The sequence below is a fragment of the Clarias gariepinus genome, chromosome 4 (assembly GCF_024256425.1).
Source record: "Clarias gariepinus isolate MV-2021 ecotype Netherlands chromosome 4, CGAR_prim_01v2, whole genome shotgun sequence".
Lineage (NCBI taxonomy): Eukaryota > Metazoa > Chordata > Actinopteri > Siluriformes > Clariidae > Clarias > Clarias gariepinus.
In genome coordinates, this window is record NC_071103.1 from 6,267,666 (window position 1) to 6,287,778 (window position 20,113).

The window sequence follows — 20,113 nt, forward strand, 5'->3', positions numbered from 1 at the left end:
AATGACTCGAAAAAGACCTTAGACATCATTTAGAACGGATCATACCATAGATATCAAAATTTTGACTGTAATATAACATTTTCATTATTACCCAAGTCCTTGCCTACTCTCCGGATATTGTTTAGCATCTTTGTCATGCTCAAAGTTGTACAAAAATGTACAATAATAAACATCTGTAAAATTTATACATGTCAATTCTAACCCAAGGTGTGGACTGACACCAAACTGCACTGAAGGACAAAAAGCCTCCACTAGTACAATACTGATTAGTTTGAATTGTGTTAATGAAATAACGATTTGTGTTATGGTGCTTTTTGCGAGATGTTGAACTGAACCGAATAATTGTATCCCTGCAGCAATTTCCTAAAGACACAATCAACGAGGAAGTAGTGGAGCTGCTCCTTCCGTACTTCGACATGGCCGACTACAACATTGAGACAGCGAGGCGAGTGTGTGGAAACGTTGCAGGCCTCTGCTCATGGACCAAAGCCATGGCTGCGTTTTTCTCCATTAATAAAGAAGTGCTGCCTTTAAAGGTGAGCCAGCACTCATCTTTTATTGCTTATACTCCTTCTCTAAAACATAACCGTGTAAAAGAAACACATGCACTTTGCTCCTCGGCGCTTCACATTAATTACAAGATGTATATAGTATGACCTCATAGGGGATAATTAAAAATGATAAAAATACATTTATTTATGTGTTTCTTACAGGAACATATTCGAATTTGGGATGGTGCGAGTTCTCTGTACTAAGTTTGTCCCAAATACTAGAAATTTTAAGGCAGAACTTTAGAACTATTTTTTTAACTACAAAAAAGAGACATAAGTGTGTGTGAGAAAGTTTCATTTCCTTTATGTTTTAACAATGCATATTGTTAAGCCAGTGAGACAGTGTTAAGAAACTTTGTGAGAACTCTTCAGAGAAAATAGAAACAGGAAAAGTCCTTCTCTGGAGTATACATCATTATACAAGTGTATACAGTACGATACTTAACATGTATAGAATACTTGGGTTCATGATCGCTGTATTTTAGCCATGTAAGATGATATATTTCTATACTATTGCATTATTATTATGATGCTGTCTCATGACCCGTTCTTATTTTTGCATTGTCTTTCAGGCTAATCTGGCGGTGCAGGAGAACAGGTTGACCATTGCTAACGTTGACCTGCAGAAGGCTCAGGCCGAGCTGGACGAAAAACAAGCCGAGCTGGACGTGGTGCAGGCCGAATATGAGAAAGCCCTAATGGAGAAACAGGTGTTTATGTATAATCATTCAGTTGATAAGAGATGACATGTGATGACAGTCCTTCATACAGTATCATATATCCTCTATAACAATTGTTTGTGCTGTGAAAGCTTGACTATACCATTGATTAGGTTTTTGTAATACTACATATATTATAAATCTGTAAAACGTTCTAGTTACCTTTCCAACTCAACTCTTCTCAGGTGCACGTTCTTGCATAAAAACATGTAAATCTGTCCCAAAAACAAGCCTGTTGTTGATGGGACGTCTTCACAGCGTGTCCTCTGGCAAATTAGATGAGGGCGTTTGCGGGGCATAATCACCCGCGTTATCGTCACATTCATTAGCCGATAATTGTGCGATTAGCAGCCACTGGCTGACTGGTCTTACAGCGCTGATTGAAATTAAACGTACTTGCACTTCAGGGAGCCGAAGTTGTCTTCTGTGAAAGAACAAACACTGAATTTGAAATTGAATCATCACTCTGTGATTACTGAAGGCGCCCAGATTAACCGAGCTAATCGCTAATTATCGAAAATCATGCTCATTATCTATAGCAGGTGTTGTTTAGGTAATTTTCCACTCGAAAAACTTTGGTGTCTTGAGTTTTGCACAGACACTTTAAAGTAAGGAAAGCTCATCCACACAAAAGGAATGAACAATGATGGGAAGTGCCCTTGGAAGGGAATCCAAAATGACATTATTTGGTGGATCCAGTGTAGGCATCCTAATGAACGAGTTGGACAACAATTAATTTGAATAAATCAATTATAAACTTGTATTTGGAAATTGCACATGGAACTATTGTTACAGTAGATCTGCTTTAATAGAAAATGTTATAGTCTCTAATATGAATATGTCTTTTTGACTCGTAGATGTTGCTGGAGGATGCAGAACGTTGCAGACATAAGATGCAGACAGCTTCCAGCCTGATCAGTGGCCTGGCTGGAGAGAAAGCTCGCTGGACCGAACAGAGCAAAGAATTTGCTGCTCAGACAAAGAGACTTGTCGGTGCGTTTTTTTTCTTCTTTCTTTTTTACTTTTTCATTTAGCAGCAGTTCACTTACTCATCTAATTTGTGGCAAGAGACTGGAAGCTTGGCCAAATACCTGACAGTCTTAAACCTCTAACTGGGCTTGTGCATTATAAGTGCTTGGATTTGTTGCTTGTCATGAAGATCAAGTCCATTCAATTTTCTCAAAAATGATAAATATTTATGGATTTTAATAATTGTGGATGTCAGGAGTGAGGGAGTGCATTGGATTATGGTAACCAGAAGTTGCCACACTTTCCACATACAGTATTACACCAAATATATGTGTGTGAATAAAATAAAAACATGTATAAAATATGTTAGTCTATCTGAGTCTTGACCTGACCAACTAAAGCAACTTCAGATCTGCCTCCAGAGGGTTGTACAGCGGGCACGATACATCGCCTCATCAGACCAAATGGCTTTTTTTTCATTGCTTTAAAGTCCATTTGTTATGCTCTCTAACAAACTGAAGCCTTTTTTTCTGTTAAGTTTCACTAACAAGCGGTTTTCTTATAAACACACAGCTGTGTATTAGCAATCCTGTGAGTTCTTGTCACATTGTAAGAACAGAAATGCTCTTGAACTATTGAACATAGCTTTGCTTTCTACAGGTGTGGATGCAGTTTCACTGATCGTTTAAGAGATTTCCATTTACCATTTTTTCCCAACCACATTTCTTTTAAGCTGATTGTTCAACACTGTCCTTACAGGGATGTGTTGAACAACTTTAAACCCAATTCCTGTCGTTGCAAAAAATTTTTTTTTTCGCTTGATGTAGACCAAAAATGTGACCCTTCTGAAACTGCTTTTTTTTTTCTTTTTTTTTTTTGGCCAGGCTGTGTATGGATTCATGTGGGAAAATGGGGATCAATATGACAAGCACATTGATTATTATACGTACAACCAGAAGATGTAGATATATTTAAAATTTTAATTAGTAAAATTTTAACAAGATCAATTGTTTTATATATTTAACAATTAATCTTGTTAAAATGTTTACAAGAATTTTGTTTGTGAATCAGAATTTTATTATATATGATATAATAAATCTTTTTATTTTTTATTTTATGTTTCTTCTTTCATCAGGAGACGTTTTGCTGGCCACAGCCTTCCTCTCCTACTCTGGTCCATTCAATCAGGAGTTTCGCAACCTCCTGCTGGGGGACTGGCAAAGGGAGATGAGGTTACGCTACATTCCCTTCGGCACTAACTTGAACCTGACTGAGATGTTGATTGACGCACCGACCGTCAGCGAGTGGAACCTGCAGGGCCTCCCTAATGATGATCTGTCTATCCAGAACGGCATAATTGTGACTAAAGCGGCTCGATTTCCCCTGCTTATCGACCCACAGACACAGGGCAAGAGCTGGATCAAGAACAAAGAAGCCAAGAACGAACTTCAGGTGAGGGAAAGAGAAAGGAAAACTCATCCCAAGGTGAATCCTAATATTAATTGTGTATTCGTATTGAAATGAAATTATCATCCCTGATCAGTGTGAACTAAATCTTCCACTGCAGAGCATCACAATAACACATCAATTAACACACCAAGCGTTTTTTTCAAAAGAACTGTATTTTTCATGAGTCCCACATTTCTTACTCTTGCTGAAATTTTTTTTAATATAGTTTATATAATAATTAATACTTGATAACTGCTATGCTTTTATATTTATTAAAATGTCTTATGTAAAGCTCACTAAAGCTAGCTAGTTTTTCTTACATCACTTATCTACACCAAAGTCGTTAAGTAATTCCATCTGTTTGTTATAATGTTTATAAATCATTGCAAATTATAAAAATGAATTTGAATATCAGTTAAAGGGTATAATTGAATAGGATTTTATATAGTCTGATGTACATGCCCTTTTCCTGTTCATTGCACTATTGAACAAAACTTGAATGATTTTCAAGGTTATTTAAAAACAAAAAAAAAAAAAAAGATTTTTCCTTCTCAAGGGTTTCTTGCATTCACAGAGGTCCACTTTCATTCGTCTGTGTTCTAAGCTCAAGCTTGTCTTTGAATACCCAAGAGTCCTTGCACAAATCCAGCCTCTCCCATCCCAAACTATTCTTTCTTGTCTCCTGTAATAGCTTCTTCTGGGTAAAAGTACTTAAGCCGTAAGATCTTAAATGTGTTTGCACAGATCACGTCGCTGAATCACAAGTACTTCAGGAACCACTTGGAGGACAGCCTGTCTCTGGGGCGCCCCCTGCTGATAGAGGACGTGGGTGAAGAGCTCGATCCCGCTTTGGACAATGTGTTGGAGAAGAACTTCATTAAGACGGGCACTACACACAAGGTATAACACAGAAAAACATATACGTTCATAATTATAACAATATGATTCATTTATTATGTCAAAACAGACGAATTCGATTGCTCATTAGTAGCTTTGAGTTCTTTATTGAAAGTATGTAGGAAAGTCTCAGACTAGCCACATGTAAAAAAAAAAAAAAGAAAATAAAAGCCTTATATGTTATTATACTTTGATAGTGTATATCTTTCTGGTTAATACAACCACTTTTGGTTTCATCATATTCCAGCAAGAAATGACAATAACAGTCCATTAAAAGTCCACATTTTATTTCATGACCTAGTCATTTAGACTTAGGCTTGTTAGGGGAACAATTGAGCCTTGCGAAATTGTGAAACTTATGAAAATGGCTTTAAGCAACTGCTAATCAACTCTAACAAGAGACAACTTATTGATCTATATTAACTAGATCCTTATTGATATTTTTTTTGCTATTACCATACAGAACTGCAAAGCTTAAAAAAGAAATCTCTATAATTTCATCTTTGAGTTTAGCGTCAGCAGATCCTATGATTGCATCTACATTATTCTGCTATTTTTTTTAACCTCGTCTATTTGTGGAGTGTGAAATTCACCACAGGAATAAATACAGCCTGCAGATTAAACCGAATGAAAAAAAAAAAAGATCTGCTAAAGAAGAAGAAGACTATATGAGTGAGCGAGCAGCAGTGAACCAGTTCTCCCAGGTTGCCTCATTATCAGATCCCTCAGTTCTGCCTGTTGGAGCTAGAAATAACGAGGCGACAGCAGCATCCGCAGCTCTGACAGGTTTCACTCGCAGCTCTGTTAACCTGGAGGTGCAAACACCTGATCTCCAGCTTTAATAACAGCACCGGGGATGAGAAGACGGTGCCGTCACACCGTGTTATCGTCACTCTACATGTCACAACAAGCTATTTTTCTAATCCAGACGAGACACTATTGATATTCACACCTTTGCTTCTTTTTTAGATTTATAATTTGAACTTGTCCTAAAAGCAGATTTAAAGACAGAAGTACAGAAAAACTACTTTTAATTTACTGTATATTAAAGATTAGTACAACATTTGTATTTATTTATATACTGTAGCAAGGAAGGAATTATAAAAAATTAACATGAATCTGTTTTTTTATTGCATTTGAGATTCTTTAAAAGGAAGTTCTTATTTCTTTCTCTTAAAAGGTAAAAGTTGGGGATAAAGAGGTGGACGTGATGAAAGGGTTCCGACTTTACGTGACCACCAAGTTGCCCAATCCAGCGTACACTCCTGAGATCAGCGCACGCACAGCGATTATCGACTTCACTGTCACTATGCGAGGTCTGGAGGAGCAGCTTCTAGGCCGTGTCATCCTCACTGAGAAACAGGTGCAGTTCGTTTATTGGTACACACAATTAATCCGCCATCTCCATAATTGCTTGTCAGGTCTATAAAAAGTGAAGTTGTTAATAAATTGAGAATATATTCGTCCTGAGTGGCATGTTGGCTTTTGATGCTTGGTAGCTTTCCCACCACAGACAAAAATTGTCTGTAGAATGTGGGTGTCTTCTGTTCCCTAAGTTCCCTGGAATAGGCTCCATGTCCCCTGTGACCCAACACAAAATAAACAGTATGGCTAAAGGATGGATGAAAGGATGGATATTAGTCCTGAAGTCTTGTCTAAACCTCGACTAAACTGACCGTTGCAACATTGGAGACTCCTTCAACAGATGTTTAGCAATCATCTCGTAGGTTATAGGGTGAGGGGAGCATTTAAACCTCTACTTAATAAAAAATCTAACTTCATAAGTCATTGTCCTCTTGGGCGGGCAAGGCTCTTTGATGGACATGAGGAGCGAAGGCTGGCCGTGTATTCTAATCCAATAGGAGAGCTACTGTAGCTCAAATTGTTGGAGGTTAATTCTGGTTCCCATAGAAAGGTGACAGAACACAGCAAATCGCAAATTTGGTGAGAAAGGGGGGGACCTACTCAATATTACACGGCTGGTCATAATGTTATGGCTGGTCATGTGTAAAGTATACTTTTATCATGTCCTTATTCACTAAAAAAGAGAAAATTATATAATTTCATATTTCATATCATATCCAATCATTTTAATTGAACAATACATTGCCCATTTTATTAAAATCACAGGGCTGCTTTAAACTTCACAACCACTTCATTAACCTTCCTGTCACTAGCATAGACCTGTGATGATTATATGTGATGATTTTATGTGATAGATACTTGAGAAATAGGCACTGTATTCGGGCAAAAACCATGAAATAGCTAGGAAACATATTAGAAATTAATTTGGAATTAGGTTTAATTTAAGCTCTTACACAGATAATAGTCTAATAAGACTAAGACTAAACTCTAATAAGATAAGTGTTACATGCTCTGAGCAGATAATCAGAATATAACTTTTTTTAACTTTTAATTTAAGGCATTTAATCAGCTGTAAGTAGAAGAAGTTGTTTTTTCCTAACTTTAAGGTTATGTTAATCTTCCCATCTTCCCTAGAAACCTCTATGTTATGATTAGTTATAAGAGTTCAGTATCGTCTATGATTGGTTAGATGCTTTGGGATAAATTTGAGCCAATCAGTCCCCTGGACCAAAGACGAGGATCCTGTGAATTAAAGTTTGAGGCAAAGACGGGAATTTACTGATCATTACATCACCAACATGTGGCAAGGAGTATATTTAGTCTAATAAGAGTGTAACAATTGTGTCAAGTGTTTATGGCTAATATTTAATTAATAACAGATTATCAAAGGATTATTTCACCCCACAAGTCAGGTCCGATTGAGGTGGTCACATGATGCATTTTTAGCATTTGAATTTAGCATTTAGCATTGAATTAGAGCAAAAACATCAGCTGTCAATGCCAGTATTCAGCTTTGAAACATATTTATAGGGAGTCTTTTATCTCTGTTCATTTGCTCCTTGTTTTCCAATTTGGAGTAGAACTGAAGTGCGGTTCAATGCACATTCCATCCGAATTTCAGTCATCTGGGAATAAAAGAACTGGCACTCATTGTAATTTCCATCCTCATTGTAATAACTATGAAACTGCCACTGCTACAGTTCAGTGCATGCTGAGATATGTGCCTGCAGGCATCTAAGATATGATCTTATCTCAGATATTATCTCAGGGGATTGTCGATAAAAGTAAAAAAATGATAAAATCTTGTCTGCATTTCATATGGATATGTGGGCTATAAACGCGGGTATCTAGAGTATTATTAGGGCAGTTTAAGCTTTTTATTTTTGCCTGCTGGCATAAATGTCCTGATAACCGCTGTGGAATTAGCAACAGATATCATCTGGAGACAAACAGAGGCTTTCGGTGTGCAGAGGCGAATTGAAAAACAATGTTTGTAAATGAGTTGTACTTTTTTGTAAGCTTGAAGGTAGGATTATATTGGGAGAAGAGTATTACTATATGGTTGAGTTCTGGGAAAAATGTCGAAATGATTAGCTTTTGGTAAGGGGATAGAAAGGAGTAATCGTAAGCAATTTCCTGAGCATATGCAAATATGTGCATATGTATTATGTGTATAGTATCCAGTACTACATCAAAAAGCATGAGCCATTCGCATGTTCTACTGCAATCTAGGTAAAAAAAAAAGGGGGATGTTAATAGACATCTGGCAACAAACTATTAAAGTATTGCTGTATAAGGCTTGAGAAGAAGAACTCAAAAGAAAATATAACAGAAATTGGTGAAAGCATGTGAAAGTTTAGGAAAAATATCAGTAAACACTAATATATACATAATCGGTCTTATTGGGGTCCTTTGCTTTTCGATCCATACCTCTTATATTTCAATTCAGAATTATAAGGGCCTTCCCATCAATGGGGCCCTGGATAGTCAGTCTCACTCCACCCACCATGACATCTCTGCAGGCAGTCAAATTATTTATTTAATTATTTAATTTTATTACAAAATTATTTATTTGACTACCGGATGGAGAATCATACTAAGTATTTCATCATACAAGTTTAATCATATACAAAACACTGTATTATAATAATCACATTCAGGGGCTAACACACTTGATTAGGAGAGCAAGGAAACTTTGGCTATGCAGAAACAGATGAAAAAGAGGAAAATCAAGATATTGTAAATTGTAGAATGGAAAAATCTACCAAAGTAAATCAGCCACTGGTCCTGAAGGAGAGAGAGATACAGTACAGTAGAGATAGAGATAGAGAGAGAGAGAGCTTCAAAGTGTCACACAGATGTAAATGTGTGTTAATTTCAATTGAATTATGTAAAAAAAAATTATCTTAATTCGGGGAGAACAAAGTGGCGTCGCATCGTTTCTGTGTGCTCCCGCTGCAATAGACATGTGTACTGAGGGAGATTCGACTTCTTCCAGAAACAATTGTTTTGAATATAAAAGTGTAAGAAGGTGGAAGTGTAGCGTGAGAGTTGGCAGCTTTGGATGGATAGATGGATGAATGGATGGATAGATAGTACTGTAAAGAGTACACTATTAATCTTAACAGGAAATAAAACTTGCTACTAAAAACTTGCAATTAGTCTACATCTGTTACCTATTACGCCGAGATTAGATCTATAACCTTTTGGGAAAGGGGTTAGCATTTGAGAATTTGGAAAAAGTTAAGATCGTGAAACCTCCATAAAAAGGCTTAGCACTTTAGGATTTTGGAAAGGAGCAAAATTTTCAACCACTGGGAAATACTGTATCGATTCAGCTTTGTAGAAGAGAATGGATCGGTAGAATTTGCGTAAAATGTGTTTAACAGTGTGATTGTGTCTGCAATCAAGGAACTGGAGAAGGAGCGCACAGACCTTTTGGAGGATGTCATGGCCAACAAGCGGAAGATGAAGGAGCTGGAGGACAACCTACTGTTCAGACTGACCAGCACTCAGGGCTCACTTGTGGACGATGAAAGTCTGATTTCTGTTTTGGCCAACACTAAATGCACTGCCGAAGAGGTCACACTAAAGCTTCAGATTGCTGCCGAAACTGAGGTTCAAATCAATGCGGCGCGAGAAGAATACAGGCCTGGTACTAAAAAATATCAAAATTATACATTTTTTTCTTGCTTAAATAGTCGTTCTTTTTTTGGAGATCTGAGCACATGTTTGTTAAGTGACCAGGTGTATTATTTGTCCTTAATGTACTGTGCAGTGGCAACCAGAGGTAGCATCCTGTACTTCCTGATCACTGAGATGAGCATGGTGAATGTGATGTACCAGACGTCGCTTCGGCAGTTTCTTGGCTTGTTTGACCTGTCTTTAGCCAGGTAAGTAAAAGTTCCTCTTAGCTAGGAACCGTTACTAATGAGACAAACACTAAATACGTTGTAAGAATTAATTGCAAAAAAAAAAAAAAAAAGAAAAAGTCACGGTTTGTCTTATTCATATTAATCAGGTCTTCAAAGAGTCCAATTACAAGCAAAAGGATCGGCAACATCATTGAGTACATGACCTATGAAGTGCACAAGTATGCAGCCCGGGGCCTGTATGAGGAGCACAAGTTCCTGTTCACCTTGCTGCTGGCGCTCAAGATCGACATGCAGAGCAACAGAGTAAAACACGAAGAGTTCCTGACCTTAATTAAAGGTGAGAGCCGAGGCTGGATTTATCGTTCTGGCAGCTCTCTCTTCCTTTCTCTGTTTCTCAGAGTGTGTCTCCTGCTCGGATTTGTGCCAGACGGAGAAAAAGAAGCAGCATCAGAATACAAACCGCTGGTGTTAGAACTTGCTGATATAATGGCATGATAAGAAAATCTTAACAGGTTGTACTGCTATTGCCATTAGGTACAGATCAGGAAAATAGCTTATTTCTGTTTGTGCGCTTCATAAAAGGCAAATCTCAATACTTTGGTTTATGTAACTGTTACACTAAGCTATCTAATGCGTTAGGGAATGCAATTGATCAGAGGTTACAGATAGATTTGGGATTCAGCCTTTTCTTTAAAAACTACGCAGCTTGTCGACTAGTTCTCACTGTTAGTTAAGATGACATAACATTGTCAGATGCGTGTTTGCTGAAAGTGCTCCCGTCACTAGTTTTTAATGAGTTTTAGCAGGCAGGTGCTCTTTCCTCTTTCCATTACTGTGGACTGTACAGACTTCTTTCACCCATGCTGCGACCGACAGTTAACGATGTAATTAACGATTGTTTAAAGATCTGAAATGCAGAGTGATACAAATAGTTAAGCATTCATTGCGTTAACCATCTATCGTGTGCGTGTGTGTGTGTGTATGTGTGTGTGTGTGATGGGGTGTTCACATTGTTGAGATGAAGAGTTCTTTAAAAATGTCTGAAACAAGTTTTTTTTTTTAAAGTGTCTAGACTTCCTTCAAACACAAGCCCCTGCTTTTAAGGCCAAAAGAATCAGGGATAGAAAATGCAGGGTTTTTCTGTTACAGTATATGAACAGGCCAATGCATTAGTAAAACTAGGAAAGATAATGCTAAGCCATCAACTTTGTGTAGATCACATGATGAAGTTGCATTGTAAAACAAATGCTATGTATTATAGCCATTGTATTAGTATTTCTACAAGTACAATGCAAAAAAAAATTACAAGATTGGGACTAAACAGCTGTGTGGTCATAAGAAAACTACTTGTTAGTGAGACTAGGCTTCAGTTTGCTAGAGATCATCAAGATTGGACTTTGGAGAAATGGGAAAAATGTCATGTGGTCTGTTGAAATCATACACACACTGTCCAGAGTGATGGGCACGTTAGGGAAGAGTATGAAGTGATGCACCATTCATGACTGGTGGCCACTAAACAAGCCTCTGAAGGCAGTGTTATGATCCGGGGTTGCGTTAGTTGCTCAGGTCTAGACTCAATATAAACTGATGACCTGAATGTACTGAATGGCCAGGGTATCGATTCTGTTTTAGGGAGCATGAGTTATAATTTTCATACATAAATTGGCCACCACATGGTCCATTAAAGATGGCTGAGTGAGTGTGAATAGTTAGTATTTATTTATTTATTTAGGCTAGTCAAATTGTGTGTGTATACAGTGGGTATAGAAAACAATAACACAATGTTTCTTTTATCCAGCTATATTAACTCAACTTTTAACACATCCAAGTAAAATATAGAACACCAACATGTCAGAATAAAAAAACTAAAATAAAAAAAAAACACAGAATCACTGATCTGGAAAAGGAAAACCCCTCTCCTAAAATTGATTGTAAAGTTAATCAGGTTAAAATAAAACACCATCTCAGTGGCAGACAAAGCCACTTGAATTTCAACTGTGATCAGCTATGGTCATTTTGATTAGTTCAGCGTAAAAAGATGGAGCATTTCATTCCCTGGTAGAGCAATTGAAGCAAGTCAACTATGGGTGGCAAGGATCCAAAAATCTTTGGGATAAATTTTAGGAGATAAATGCTTTATCACTGCCTAGAAGCACATTAAAGTCGATTATTAAGAAGTGAAGTGTATTTGGTACAACACGAGACCCTGCATAGATCGGGACGTTGCTCCAAACTGGATGAATGAGTCTACTCTTGAGCAGTTGCAGCAGTTCATGTCAAAGAGTGGTCATTGTGTACACGTGACAACAATATCATAAATTATTCAGAATTGTGGCTCGTATGGAAGGGTTGCAAGAAAAACCCTGAGCGACTGAATCTTGCAAAAATGTACCTTGAAGATTCTGAGGCCACATGGAAAAAGTGTTATGGTCAGATAGGACTAAAATGTAATAATTTTTTAAATCCATACCACCAAACAGAAATCCAATGTACTGTTACTCACCATCCAAATAACACCATTCTTACAGTAAAGCGTGGAGGTGGTAATGTCCTGTTACGGATGTGTTTCTCTGCAGCAGGGACTAGAACACTTGTCAGGATAGAAGGAAAATAAATGGAGCAAAATAGGGTCAGATACAGTACTTAAGGAAAATCTGCTGCCCTCAGCCAAAAAGTTGTCAATGAAAAGAAGGTTGATCTTGCAACCTGACAATGCTCCAAAGCACGCGGCAAAACTGACCGCACATAGGGTCTAGTCAGAGCCCAGACTTAAACCCTATTGGAAATCTGTGGAATGACTTAAAATCGAACTTAGCTTTAGCAGTTTTGCAAAGAAGAGTGGGCAAATATTTCAAAGTCTAGATGTGCAAAGGTTTGTCTGCCATTCATAAGGTGGTTAGCTTCACCTGACTGAGTTCATAAGTCATCTACAAAAGCACAATGTAGTGTAAAGGTTTCACTGTAACAGTAAGAGTTAGGCCTTGTTCACACGGGTGTAAAATCTTTGGATAAATGAACGCGCTCTGAACGTCCTAGACGTTTATGTTGCTTTTTGTAGTGGCGCTTGATTGACTTCTACCCTGGCGTTCGTTTGGCTCTGTCTAACGCCAGCCTGCAGCCCAAATTGTAGTTTGTATGTTAACCTGTGGAGGCAGTGTCAGGAACTGGATATGAAAGCCCTTGTCGTTTTATTTGAGGTGCCTTCTTTTAATATGGACCATTTTGCTATGTTATTCAAATTCAAATTTTATTTGTCACGTACACAGTCATACACAGTACGATATGCAGTGAAATGCTTATACGACCGCCACTGACCTTAAAAAAATTTAAACTTATAAGTAAGGAATAAATATGAATAAAAAGAAATACAGTACTAAAAAAAAGAATTTAACTAGTAAAATAAACTGTACAAATAAGGGCATAGTAAAAATATCACAAAATATTGAAATATAGAAAAAAAAAGGATATATATAAAAATTAAAAGTGACAGTGGTTGTGCAAATATGCATGAAAAGTGACTTATTAAAGTGACATTAATCTTCTTGTTTTAAAATTTATCGTAATATGGCGACATATACAGAAGGAAAGGCAAGGGTTTAGGAGTGACAATAGGGACCTTTATGTTGGGACTATGACAGGGAAGGCAAGAGAGTTGATTGATATGATGCAGAGAAGGAAGGTGGATATACTGTGCATCCAGGAGACCAGGTGGAAAGATAGCAAGGCTAGAAGCTTAGGATCAGGGTTTAAATTGTTTTACCATGGTGTGGATAGGAAAAGAAATGGAGTAGTAGTTATCCTGAATATGGATGGAAATGGCAGTAGTAAATACCTTCTTCCAGAAGAGGCAGGAACATAGGGTGACATATAAGAGTGGAGGCAGAAGCACTCAGGTTGACTACATCTTGTGTTGACATTGTAATCTGAAAGAGATCAGTGACTGCAAAGTGTTGGTAGGGGAGAGTGTAGCCAGACAACACAGAATGGTGAAGAGGACAAAGGCAGAGCAGAGGACAAAGTGGTGGAAGCTGAGAAAGGAAGAATGTTGTGTAGTCTTCAGGGAGGAGTTGAGACAGGCTATAGGTGGTGAGGAGGTGCTTTCAGTTGACTGGACAACTACAGCCAATGTGATCAGGGAGACAGGTAGGAGGGTACTTGGTGTATCATCAGATAAGGCAAAAGTGGACAAGGAGACTTAGTGGTGGAACGAGGAAGTCCAGCAGTGTATACAGGGAAAGAGGCTAGCTAAGAAGTAGTGGGACTCTGAGTGGACTGTATGCTAGATTGGATAGTAAGGAGGGTGAGGTGGATCTGTACAGGTTGGCGAGGCAGAGAGATAGAGAAGGGAAGGATGTGCAGCAGGTTAGAGTAATTGAAGATAGAGATGGAAATGTACTGACAGATGCCAGGAGGGTAATGGAAAGATGGAAGGAGTATTTCAAAGAGTTGATGAATGAGGAAAACGAAGGAGAACAAAGAGTAGAAGACGTGACTGTTGTGGAGCAGGAAGTAGCAAATATTAGTAGAAGTGAGGTGAGAAGGGTGTTGAAGAGGATGAAGAGTGGAAAGGCTGTTGGTCCTGATGACATACCTGTGGAGGTATGGAAGTGCTTAGGAGAAGTGGCAGTAGAGTTTCTAACTAGTTTGTTTAACAAGATCTTGGAGAGTGAGAGGATTCCAGAGGAATGGAGGAGAAGTGTATTGGTGCCGATTTTTAAGAACAAGGGAGATGTGCAGAGCTGTGGCAATTACAGAGGCACAAAGCTAATGAGCCATACAATGAAGCTGTAGGAAAGAATAATGGAAGCTAGGTTAAGGGCAGAGGTGAGCATTTGTGAGCAGCAATATGGTTTCATGCCTAGAAAAAGTACATCAGATGCAGTATTTGCTTTGAGGATGCTGGTGGAGAAGTACAGAGAAGGTAACAGGGAGTTGCATTGTGTCTTTTTAGATTTAGAGAAAGCGTATGACAGGGTGCCAAGAGAGGAGCTGTGGTATTGTATGAGGAAGTCTTGAGTGGCAGAGAAGTATGTTAGAGTGGTGCAGGACATGTATCAGAGCTGTAAGACAGTGGTGAGATGTGCTGTTGGTGTGACAGAAGAGTTCAAGGTGGTGGGTCGGCATCAAGGATCGGCTCTGAGCCCCTTTTTGTTTGCTTTAGTGATGGACAGGATGACAGATAAGGTTAGACAGGAGTCTCCATGGACTATTATGTTTGCAGATGACAATGTGCTTTATAGCGAGAGCAAGGAACAGGTGGAAGAAAATTTGAAGAGGTGGAGGTACGCTCTTTAAAGCAGAGGAATGAAGGTTAGCCGCAGTGAGACATGTGTGTGAATGAGAGGAACCCAAGAGGAATGTTGAGGATACAGGGAGCAGAGGTAAAGAAGGTACAGGACTTTAAGTACTTAGGGTCAATGGTCTAGAGCAGCCGAGAGTGTGGAAAGGAGGTAAAGAGGCGGGTACAGGCAGGTTGGAATGGGTGGAGAAAAGTTTCAGGAGGCGGGGAGCATGTGCCGAATCGATTCCTCTTTCCTCGGATAGTAATGCCTGTGCATGTGGCCTTGATGATGTATTTTTGACAGTGGTTTAACACACAGCATTCGTGGCCGTAATTTTGCAATTCGACCATGAAACAAAGGAGTTGTAAAAACGAGTTTTGTGTCTATAAACGGTCAGAGTTGTATATTTCAGAGTTGTATTGTAACAAACACACAAAACCTCGATTTTGGAATCCAACTCAGACAAAAGACAGAACTAAACACAAATCTTTTTTTTTACACAAATATTTTTGACAGTGATTTTATTCCATATACTGTATATCCGGTCCTCCGAAGCGTAAAATGAACGCGAATAAAACGCACTAGAAAACGTTTTCCTTGCATGCAACGTTTTTTTGATGCTGTATAAACGCACAGCCAGACAAACGCACATCACCAAAGTCCGTGTGAACACTCTTATTGACTCCTATGTGTAGAAAACCCTCTGCACTAACCGGATTTTAACGCTCGTGTGAACAAGGCCTAAATCTAGTGTGGAAAAACTATAAGCATTAAGCTTTAGAGATAAAGCAAAATTGACACACAGGGGATTTAAAAAAAAAAAAATACTTTATTGTTTTATTTTAAAAACATCTCAGGGATTTAATGAGGTATAAAATAAAGTATGACACAGGTTAGAAAAAAAAACAATAATCTCTCTACGGAGAGAATAAAGCCAACTCACTTCTGCTTGTTCGTGCTCCAGTGAACACATTATCTGTCATCTTAAAATTAAATTAGTGTGGAACTTAAGCGGCAGACGTGACACGTTTCAGTGGTCGCCTTTAATGTCACAGCGCAGTGCCCATCGTTCCACTGGATCAATTGTGGGAGATTTTAAGTGAAGCCTGTGTGGGCAAAAGAAGTTAACCATGATGATCTCCTAATGACAGGTAAATTAAAGGCCATGTTGAAAAGCATATTTAATACGAAAAGAGAATTTAAAATACACTCAAATTATACATAGAATAGATGTGGTGTTTGGGACGCTGGAGTGTTTTTTTGGCAAATATTTCTGCTGCACAATTTGAGGAAAAGTTACCGTAGCAATATTTCACTGAACACTTTTTAAATACATGGCAAAAAACTTTTGTATAATCATACCTGAAGACATTTTCAGTATACGCCATACATAATACGTATCGTTCATTTTGCCATCCTTTTTGGTAATCAATTTACCCAACATGCATAACAAATTAATGATTTTCCTGACTCATTGCAAAACAGAAACAAATAATTGTACACAGTCACAGCTTGAATGTCAGGTTGCTACTTGCAGTAGAGATAGAATTAAGTGCATGACTGTGTTTGCTTTCAGAGCCCTAAAGTCTCCGTGTCAAGCTTAGTATTCATTTATTCATCTTTATGCACATTATTCAGTCAATGTAATGAATTATTTAGTAACTACAGTGAAGTTAATAAGTTGAGTGTCGTTACACAAGCATCCGAATGTAAATCTCGACCCCCAACTGCTTTTCAGAAAGAAAATATATGAGGGCTTTAGAATTATGATGTAGCAAGTAATGAGCTACTAATATATATATATATATACGTGTGTGTGTGTGTGTGTGTGTGTGTCCTTCAGGCGGAGCATCTTTGGATCTGAAAGCCTGCCCACCCAAAGCGGCTAAGTGGATTTTGGACATGACGTGGCTCAACCTGGTGGAGCTCAGCAAGTTGTGGCCTTTTTCCGACATCCTCAATCAGGTGTGTATGTGTAAGTTTGGGACCACGATGTCATTTTCTGCTGTCATCTCCCTCTCACCACATGTGTTCTGAGATCCTTGTAATGTGTAATTAGCCTTAAGTCAGCTTGAACTGCCTTCCTGTCAACAGAATCACCCCCCAATTGATATTTTTGCACTACTGTACATGGAAAGTAAAGTTTTCTCAAACAGGTTATCTGGTACCACTGACACTAAAAAGACACTGATGTTGCTTGTCATCTCATATTCTAATTACCGAAAAGTTCTCTTGAGTTTAATGCATTGCGCTTCAACCACATTATTGGGTGGTTGCATACAACTGCATCATAGAGTAAATAGTAAAAAGCCATTGTCATGGCGCGCGCCCGTAGGCTTACTAGGTAGATGGCCAACACTTCTGCAGGTTCTCCAAGAGCTGCTGGAAATGGGCATGGGCATCAGACTTTAAAGGAATGAAACTGAAAGTAGCTCGGGGTCTGGTGCTGAAGATCTCCTGAGAACAGTTGCGCTGCAAACGCTTAAATGCAGAAGAATGGCATGTGAGTGGGGTGATGTAACGTGCCCCAGGGACTTCAAAGATGCAAATGAAATATCACCGTATCACAGAAGGAAACTTCTGTCTGAGGCTTCACCCAAATACATTTTTACTTATATATCAAGACGACACTTGTTTATTGATTGGTACGCATGCGTTTTGTCTGCCGAGCGTCATGTGATCACACTAAACCAATGGTTCTTCTTTCTCATGCTGCACTATGGGTAATCGTCTCCCATGCTCAGTCTCAGAGCGCGTGCGTCTCTCATATAGTCTACATCCATGCGCACGTGTAATATTTATTATAACATTGTGACCACATGTGTGTGTACGCGTAAAGGAAAAGCTTATTAGAGAGGTTTCTTGTTAAAGTTCCAGAGTCTCTGTCTGTCAGAGAGCACTGATTCACACACGAAAACACTGCTCTGTCAGGATTCTTTTCAAAGGTAAAGTGCAGGTTAATTTGTTACATTTTTACTTTATATTTTATAAATTATGTCATTATGTCGAATCATCTGAGTTTCCATTATTTGGAAGTGTTTTGATATACAAGCACGCTTCCAGAATGAATTATGCTCGCAATCCAAGGGTTAGGGTTAGGGTTAGGGTCAGACCCTACAAGTCTGAGAGTAATAACAGAATATGGAGCAGAAACATCCTCAATCACCAAGTTCCAAAGTCAACTATCAGCTGGAGAGAAGTATTAGAAAATCACTATTGGAACATCAACAGTGCTTGTTGCAGTGAGATGCTTATTAAGGGCTGAAGCACAGGAAGGCTTCGTATTAAACGCAGAGGAAGGCTATCCAGTTGTAATCTTGCATAGCGATAAACGTCCACACACTTTTGCCCACACTGTCGACGCCATATTAACTAAGCATCTAAGAGTAGGAGAGTGGCCATGGTATGGTCTTACTTTCAAGAGTAGGATTAAGAGCTTATTTTCAAGATTCTTAAAATAGGAAATCATTCCTACCTCCAGACTGGTTAGGAGTTGTGAGGAAATGGTGTTCAGGCATTTTAGAGATGTTTTAGTAACACTAAGTGACCCGGAGCACATAAAAGATAAGTTTGAATAAATTATTTATTTTTTTTTAAACATCACATGCGGTATGTAACTGGTCCATTAATAAACATGTCCTGTGCTGTCTCCGCAGGTGACTGATACTGTACGGTTTATTAGTAACAGTGAAGATGCAGCTTTGAAACAGAGACACAGTGACAGTGTCATGAAATAATACATTAAACTGTGCTCTCACAGATCATGCGCAGATTTATACATTTCCCCTTTGCACAGCCTGAAATAAACAGAAAAAAGTTTGCATTCATGGAGTTGTGGGCATCATCCATGGCGCACACATTAAAATAATAATATTTATATTTATTTTACATTTTATATACTATACTTATATTATTATATTAAATCATTTAAATGTAGGCAACTGTGTTTTTAGATTCCCTTTTATAAGCAGCACTTCATTTTAGCTTAATTAACACGGCGTATCCCCGTGTTTCACACTCCTGAGGGGTACGTGCAGCAAACTGACAGGTGGCATTGACGCTTCCATTCGTTCACTTTTCATCTTAAGATGTAAGAGTGAGGCAGAATTTAGCTTTAATTATTTCTTTACATTTTACTACCTCCTCTGCTAGCTACTGTAGACACTCTTATCATCTCTCATGTTTCACTTTCTTTTATATTACATATAAAGTTATCTTACTGTACTCAGACCACTCCATTTACAACTGTTTAAAGCCCCTATAATAGAGCTTTTTATGAGTGCACACATCTATAAGTTTTGTCTGTGTGCATAAAGCTTTCACATAACTGCCAATGATTTTACCATTTCACTTTTCCATCATTTAAAACTTCAAAAAGCTGTTAAAACTACAACACCCACTATAACGTGCAGACTCCTCTACAGCTCTCAGTGTCGTAAAGAAGTGACATCACACACTTTTTTTCTCTGTGCAGTCCTACTCCTCACTGAAAAAAGAGTAAGAAGGTCCATAAATACCTTGTATGTCCTACTCTGAGCTAGAAATATTTTCAGTCCTAAATGAACTTTGAATTTGAAATAATGGAACTAAAATATGTTTTGTTATTATTATTTAAATATTTACTACAAGGTTAAAATACTGTAAGCTGGTCGGCTTTAATGTAATCAGTGAATCAGTGATATTATTATTCCAGGTTAAAGCCCACGTACACATCTATCTGATATTCTGTAATTTATTAATACAAAGATATTCTGTAAGGTTGAGTGAAAATAAAAACTAATCCCAATAAAAATATCCAGTTTAGCTTTTCTAATGAATATTTATTGGTGCAGGTGTTTGTTTACACTGAGCAAATAGTGCATTAATAGCTTATTTTAAATTAGATATTTAAATCCAGGACATAACTGTTTATAACATCACTTCAGGCAAATACAATACTGGTAAAGTTTCATAAAGTTCTGACCAGCCAGTTTTTTGTGATGCTGTGACAAAATCTGGCCAGACAG

At 38.1% G+C, this 20,113-nt stretch overlaps 1 protein-coding gene across 1 annotated transcript in view; it reads left to right on the forward strand.

The window, feature by feature from the left end:
• dnah5 (dynein, axonemal, heavy chain 5) overlaps positions 1–20,113 on the forward strand; it is a 95,841-nt gene that overhangs the window by 65,169 nt on the left and 10,559 nt on the right. The window contains exons 61-70 of the mRNA XM_053494803.1: positions 357–536; positions 1,124–1,261; positions 2,128–2,263; positions 3,375–3,691; positions 4,433–4,588; positions 5,766–5,948; positions 9,362–9,605; positions 9,729–9,843; positions 9,972–10,162; positions 16,951–17,072. Coding sequence (XP_053350778.1) covers positions 357–536; positions 1,124–1,261; positions 2,128–2,263; positions 3,375–3,691; positions 4,433–4,588; positions 5,766–5,948; positions 9,362–9,605; positions 9,729–9,843; positions 9,972–10,162; positions 16,951–17,072 — 1,782 coding nt within the window. The remainder of the gene's footprint in view (positions 1–356; positions 537–1,123; positions 1,262–2,127; positions 2,264–3,374; positions 3,692–4,432; positions 4,589–5,765; positions 5,949–9,361; positions 9,606–9,728; positions 9,844–9,971; positions 10,163–16,950; positions 17,073–20,113) is intronic.